The sequence below is a fragment of the Nicotiana tabacum genome, chromosome 22 (assembly GCF_000715075.1).
Source record: "Nicotiana tabacum cultivar K326 chromosome 22, ASM71507v2, whole genome shotgun sequence".
Lineage (NCBI taxonomy): Eukaryota > Viridiplantae > Streptophyta > Magnoliopsida > Solanales > Solanaceae > Nicotiana > Nicotiana tabacum.
In genome coordinates, this window is record NC_134101.1 from 159,178,756 (window position 1) to 159,186,190 (window position 7,435).

Here is a 7,435-nt window from a genome sequence, read left to right on the forward strand (position 1 = left end):
TCATTTAATGGAGATTTGAACTGATTTTGAACAAGAATTGCAACCAAAAATCGTGGAAGAAGTTCGTCTACAGACGTTTGTATAAAAATATATAATAGTGTACAAGATGTGTTTATACACTATTATACAAGATTATACATAATTATACAAAAAACTGACTTCGTCTTCTTTCTTGTATATTTTCTGAAATTTAACTCAAATCTTGCTCAAATCGACTCCAAATCACTTTAAATTTAAACTTTTAACTCTTTTTTTGATATTTTCAATCAATTGGAACAACACCCAATCCAAACAACTAACAAACTCAAAAAAATCTATTTTTTTAAAGCAAAGCTTTGAATGGCCTTCAATGGTGAACTTCTATCCTTCAATTTTTTTACATTGCAACAAGGTGACATAGGGGGAGAAACTGTAATGGCGGACGACCCCTTGAAGCATATGTACAAGATGTGAGAAGAAGAGAAGTGAAAGCAATGGTTGTGAGGACACCGATTTAACCTCATAGTTTTTAGAAGCAATGGTTGTAAGAACACAAATTTTGAATTTGCAAGAGCTAGTGTTTTCAAAATATGTACAATATGGGCTAGGTCGGATAAAACTTAAAAACATGGGCCATTTTTTGGTAAAAATAGCACGGTATAGCCAGTTTTCGGATTGGTTATTCAAAAATAGCCAACGTTTACCAAGTCAATGAAAAATAGCCACTATTTTGCTGCAACAGAGACCAGTCCAGCATAATATACTGAAGTTCGGTGCACTTGTGTATGAACTCTAGCATATTATGCTGGACCGATATATTTTGTTAGCTCCAGTATAATATACTTGAGACTGGAGCACCGGTGCTCCAAACTCCCGTATATTATACTGGATCGGTATACTTGCTAGAACTCTAGTATATTATGCTGGAGTTCTAGTGTACTTATGCTGGAACTCCATCATATTATGCTGGAGTTCCATCATACTTATTCTGGAACTCCAGTATAATATGCTGGAGTTCAAGTATACTTATGCTGGAACTCCAGCATAATATACTGGTGTATTTTTTGAGTTTTGAACAGTGTTTTCGCTCAGATTTATCTTTACATGAAAAGAGGCTAAATTTCAATTAATTTTGAAAGTGAGCTATTTTTGAACGACCAGTTATAAATCTGGCTATTTTTGAATTTCTCCCAAATTTTGTTATGGTGTGAAGTCATATGTATTTTCTTGTAATTCTTTCTTAATAAAATGCCGAGAAACAAGTTACATCAAATACCTTTATAATATTACTTAATTACAAATTCAATCCCTTTACTTTAAAATCATTCACTTATAGACCCAATTTTCTTTTCTTTTTGTTTTCGTTCTTTTTCATCCACCCCATTCAAACAATTAAAACTTAAAAGAGTGCGTATGCAGGGTTTAGGGTTTATTATTCTGCAACAGTAGCTCTCAAGAGTGAGTGACACTATCCTTCCTTTTTCTTATTCTTCTTCTTCGTCTATGCCGTAGGCAGACACCGAATCAGAGATGAGAGGCGTACAACTACCTTTCAGCAACACCCAAAAGCTAAGATACGAAAGAGCATTGGCGCAGTTGGAATCCCTTTCTTCAAAAGTTAATACCAATGCCACTGTCATTGTCGCTGACACCATCCCCGTCGACGAAGATGGCGCCCTCAAGTGCCTACTTCTAATCCTTTTAATTAGTTGTATTTTAGGGCAAATTAGGGAAATTGGTATTAATGACTTATTTCTGATTTGATATATAGGGGACACGGTACATTGGATATGGGCAAGAATGTGGTAGCAACTGTCTGTGGAGTGGTTGAGCGCGTGAATAAGCTTGTCTATGTTCGATCTTTAAGGGCCAGGTTTGCTGCTGTTAATTAGAATTTTGCTGATTTGTTAGTTCTTAATCTGAGGATTGAGCTTAAAAATGTTTTTATAATACAGGTATAAGCCAGAAATTGGTGATATTATAGTTGGCCGTGTTATTGAGGTAGCCCCATTACTAGATTTTGTATTCCATGTTGTTAGTCTCTTTTCAAATTTCTTTCGTTATGGTTGAATTGAGTTCGTGTTTGGGCGTTCAATTTGCTGCTAGTCTTACTTCAATTCCTTGTGAAATTTGGGCTATACTTAGAAGACACAACTAGGACAAAACTTGTCGGAATGTTAGAGTTGCTCTTTTATTGAATTGTTGGTAAGGGGTTAAGGAGTGGAAACAAACTTCCCCATTTTTTTCTTTGAAATAGGGGAGCATCTTGTGCACAGTTCACTTGGAAATTACACTTCTTTCCAACTGTATCCCCAAGTATTTGTAAGCAATAGGAGAGAGTGTTAAATTCATTTTGTTGCTCTTCAGTCTTTCCTAGTATGATCATAAAAGAGCTGGTCTTTTTCAGTCTACCATTTGTTCAAAGTACTTATAAGCTGCCACATTAGCTGAGGGTAGCATATTCCTAACCTAAACAGTGCAAATCTTTGGTGCTGAATTTCAAAGAAAGGGCATTAGGAGGGCAAAGAGAAAACAAATACACTTGTGTCCTCCTTTTTTCTGGTCTCCATTTATTTTGGTAAGCAATCAATGAGTTCTTGGGCTCAGATATATATCTTATGATTACTATTATTCTTGATGTTAAGGTTGCTCCAAAGAGATGGAGATTGGAAATTAATTTCAGCCAAGACGCCGTACTAATGCTCTCTTCAATGAATCTGCCAGATGGTATTCAGGTTATTACTTACTATGTACCACTCTAATTGAAAGTGATCTCTGGTTTGATTTTGTTCCCATGATGATGGTTATGTTTATTGTATACTTCACAAGTCAAGATAGTGTAATTTGGAGCCTTTGTTACTTCTTTTCTGCATGTAAAGAAACATTTTTAAGGAATCTGGTAAGTACTGAAATCTGAACCTCCTTTATTCTGTTTCACCCTATACACCCACTTTAACCCTGAGCATATCAAAATCATAGAGAAAAAAGAGCTGAAAAGATTCTCACTATGGCTGCTTTATATCATTTTTCCAAATTGCTCAGTTTAACCTCTGCTCTTTTTCCCTCTGAGGCCTAAAGATAGACCATTTTACTTTAGGAACATGGATTCAACTTTGGTCCACTTTGAAGAAGTTGTCTCGGTATTTTTGGAATTTAAAGTCACTCGGAACTTCCTTTGGTAACATGAATAGATTAGCCTGTTGAATCTATATCTAAGATAGCATGTATTCTTATAGCCGACCCCAAGTTGCTTCGGATAGAAGCACAATTGTTGTTGTTGCTGTTATGGATTCACTTCAGCCTGCCAACATAGGATGACTTTTGTCTAGCTTTTAACTCTACCAGAATCTTATTCAAAAGAACAATGTGTTGCCTCAACATTCAAATAGTTAGATCTTGGTAGGCTACAATTTTCTCCACAATTCCATTCTCTAAATTTGTCATCTAACAGCACAATGAATGTATCAGAATAAGTATAAAGTTATATTATTGTTCAATTATTAAAAAAAATATGCATGAGCCCACTTCCTGAAGCTTCCACTAAAGAGATCTGAAGCTCCTCAGGGTTATTGAAACTAAAGAGTTAGAATAGTGACACATCTATAGAAGTTGGATATTGTTTTGTGGCATGTGATGAAGAAAAGATTTAGCTTTTGAAGCTTGTCCCATAAAGAAAATATACTTTATTTTCCTTTTCCTTTTTGTTTCCCTGGATACCTAAAATTTGTTGCATTCTTTTAGTCTTACCAAGAGTCATAGTCATGCTAAAATTTCATAATTTATCTTATTTTGTAATTCCAGAGGAGGCGAACTGCAATTGATGAACTCAATATGCGAACCATATTCGTGGAGAATGATGTCATCTGTGTAAGCTCCCCTATTCCTTTGATCATTTGTCAAATTCTTGGAAGGACCATTTAAGGTGTGTCATGCAGTGGAGTGTAATGAATGCAACCATGTCCCATCTCTCCTTTCTATTTGTATGTGCACGTCATGCTTCTTTTCCTTTCCGCAAGTATACTATTCAAAGTGAAATTGCACATCTTCAGGCTGAAGTCCGTGGTTTCCAGCATGATGGCAGTCTACACCTCCAAGCTAGAAGTCAAAAGTATGGAAAGGTGTGTTTTCAGAACTGAAATTAGGACATAAAATTTTGTTTCATAGTTTTTATTGATTATTAGCTTGGAAATGGACACCTTAATTTTCTCTCACCTTTTCTCCTCCCCCTACCTGCTTGACCAAAAGACCTTTGTGTGAGATTTGGACTTGGATACAATATCAACTTCCACAAGGGGGGGATATAAGTTTCTAGCATTCACAAGGGATTTCATATAGTTAGATTTACGGTCGATAAGAACCATGTATTAAACTTTTTATATTTAATAAGGTGTAAAAGGATCTTTCATAATAGCTCACCTGGAGTTGCTTGCTTGTAGTAAGAAGGAATGTGATTTGTCTGATGAAGTTTTAGAAGTTAATGCTAAATTTCTATGGTCCAAATAGTTTTTGCCCAATATTGTCTGTTATGTTTGGGGTAAGTCTAATGTCATTAAGAAAAGTCTGGTGTCATCCTTTAAATATGTACCTGAGCACATATCATCCCTTAAATTTGCTAAAGCTGAGCAAATTTGGTCCAACTAACACAAGGACACAAACTAAGTCTAAAAACTAGCGGCAGTAATCTGGAAAAAGAAAAAGAAAAACTATCTAATCCTTTTCCCAATTTAACTTTTTCCCAAAGCTGCGCTGGAACTTGTGTATATCGTGTCACAGCTGAAACTGGTGAAGGTTGTTCTGTTGCTAAATTTGAGATGCTGTCGTTTACTATTTTGGCTGCTGAAATTGTGTTGATGATAAAGCTTAGACTATGTTCTCTCAATTATTTGGTTGTGAGTTCTCCTCGTCTTAATAATTGGTTTGTGAATAGTTCTGACTGCATCCTCAGCTACATGGTTGAGATGTAATTTTCTTTTCTGAAAAATGATTTCCAAGAGGCATCTACTGTCTAAACAATGAGCCAGCTAAGACATCTCTACTGCATCAAGAATAATACATCTGAATATCATCACAAAAGCAGCCTCGTTTGGAAGCTCTGCGTTAAAAGATGTTTTGCCTAATGACCTTAAATCATTCCCAGAAAGGCTAAAAAATTTGTAGCTCATGAGCCAATCCTTGCTTACACATCTTACCTTTTCTTCTTTGCATATCGATTACAAATTCATCAGTGTAAAAATATATAGTTACAAAACACGTAGTTGACACTTGACAGATACTACTTCACCCGATAAAAAAGCACACACTACATATATTTCCAATAAACTATCGTCTTTACAAAGCTTCACCAACATAGTATGCATACACGGTACCAAAACCGTCTACTCATATGCTGCCTCCATACAAAGTCCTATGCTATTAAAATGCAGCCCCTAACAGTTTCAGCAGCACGGCTTCAGCATCCAAAAACAGTTTACAGCAGCAGATATCCAATGCAGTATATATAAATTCTATTTAGTGGATATAGTAGCATGACAACTTTAACCTGTTACAGCATAGTATACCAGTGTTATTTGGGGAAAGGTCGAGTGGAGAAGGACTCATGATAGGATCTTTCTTTAACCCAGATCACGTGAATTCCATGTTGAAGAACTGTTAAATTTTTAATTCCAGTTTGATTCCTTCTATTAATTTGATGAAATCTGCTCAATATTATCACAGTTAAAGGGATGATATGTGCACAATTGTATATTTAAAGGATTAAAATAAATCTACCCCAAAGCATAAAGGAAAATATTAGTTAAAACCTAATGGTCCAAACAGCAGAATTTTTACTGAACAAGTTTGAACAGAGAATACAGAGGACCTTGACAGATCTGCATTAGATTGGTGTTTTGCTGAAGAACGTCGGCAGGAAGGTCTTTTACATGCTGAAATCACTGTCACATCGAGCTAACAGTTGAGCGACGAGTCTTCGAGCTATACTTTTCAGTTGCTGCTCGTCATGTTTTCTCCCTTTTTTGTGGAGGGAGAGGGGTGAATGGGTTGTCAATTTTACGCCAAAGCTTTAAAGATTTTGTTTGTTAACCCCTTGAATATGTTTCAGAATTCTGACATTGTTTATTAATTTGTTTGAGAAAGTGTGCTCGGATATGTTAGTACTTCTAGCTGGTTGAATTCTTCTGAATATTTCTTCTTTTTTGCTTATAGCTTGAAAGAGGGCGACTACTCACAATCCCTCCATATCTAGTGAAGAGGCGTAAACAGCATTTCCACCATCTAGATCAGTATGGAGTTGACTTGATACTTGGCTGCAATGGATTTATTTGGATTGGGGAACATGTTGAAGTAAAAGATGCCATGGTAGAGGATCAAGTAAATAAGTCTGATCCAGAGAACACCCATTCAGGAAGCTTACCGGATTCTAGTGAAGAACCGACTTCTACACCACCGGAAACAAGACAATATATATGCAGGATAGCAAATGCCATCACGGTATTCGCTGCTTTAGACTTCATGGTTACTTTGGAGGGTGTAATAGAGATGGTTAACTTGAGCTTGTCTTTGAACCTTGGTGTGGATGAGATGCTTAACGCAGAATTCCATGTTCAAGTTGCTGAGAAAGAAGCTGAACGACGGAGCACGTTGACAAAAAGAAGATAGTAGTTACAGGTCATCATTTACATTTGCCTTTCTTGAGTTATGCAAGTTAGAAGAGATTAGGAATCCGTTAAACTGAACCGGTTTGCACTATGTCACCCTTTAATTGGAAAGATAGATTGCTTTTGTGGAAGAGTTTCCTTCTGAAGGTCCTGTTAAATTTACTTCTAATTGATGTGCATTAATTAAGGAATGAGCAGGCTCAGGATAAAATGTTTTGTTCCCAGCAACGACATTTACCTTTGTGTTTTTGCTTTCATCGGTCGGTTTGGTATGATTCTGAAAGATTTTGGTTCGGTGGATTTTATTTTCGGATTTAAAAACGTTTATAACAATACTTCCGTTTTTCGGTGTCGGTTTGTACAATATAGTAACTTCGATATTACTCTTTAAAGTTACATTCTATCAACTCAGCTTGTAATCGTGATTCATGGAATTGATTTTTCAGACTCAAGCAAAAAAGAAAGAAAAAAGATAAAACCAAAATGTTAATATTGTTTAATTCTAATTGTTCTTTGCTTGAAAAGAAAAGCAAAGGAAAAACATCCGACATAATATTATTAGAACCCAAATGTCATGGACTATCAAATTTATAACGAATATGTTTGCGGTTACTTAACCAATAAAATTTAGGGTAACAAATTCCACTTACCATTTTAATACTAAAAAAATCTCAGGTTTTAAACTTATTAATCACAACTCTCTGTGTGTGTTTTTGGGTGGGGCGGCGCAGCGGAGAGAGTTTACTAGACAAGGCTAGTTCAAACCCAAGGGCATTGAACTACTAATAGGTAAGTGACAA

The 7,435-nt window shown here is 35.9% G+C and overlaps 1 protein-coding gene across 1 annotated transcript; it reads left to right on the forward strand.

Moving 5' to 3' along the window:
* The first annotated feature begins 1,358 nt into the window (after positions 1-1,358).
* On the forward strand, positions 1,359-6,861 carry LOC107816261 (exosome complex component RRP4 homolog). The gene is made up of 7 exons (XM_016641960.2): positions 1,359-1,661; positions 1,751-1,852; positions 1,935-1,980; positions 2,625-2,714; positions 3,781-3,846; positions 4,029-4,097; positions 6,184-6,861. Exons 1-7 carry the CDS (start codon positions 1,510-1,512, stop codon positions 6,634-6,636), a joined length of 978 nt encoding a protein of 325 aa, XP_016497446.1. The 5' UTR covers positions 1,359-1,509; the 3' UTR covers positions 6,637-6,861.
* Positions 6,862-7,435: the final 574 nt, after the last annotated feature.

Excerpts from the sequence above, each read along its gene's own strand:
- LOC107816261 (XM_016641960.2), top strand. The coding sequence starts at position 1,510 with ATGAGAGGCGTACAACTACCTTTCAGCAACACCCAAAAGCTAAGATAC. Across the intron at positions 1,662-1,750 it reads GACGAAGATGGCGCCCTCAA|GGGACACGGTACATTGGATA; the intron begins GTGCCTACTTCT and ends TTTGATATATAG. Across the intron at positions 1,853-1,934 it reads GTTCGATCTTTAAGGGCCAG|GTATAAGCCAGAAATTGGTG; the intron begins GTTTGCTGCTGT and ends TTTATAATACAG.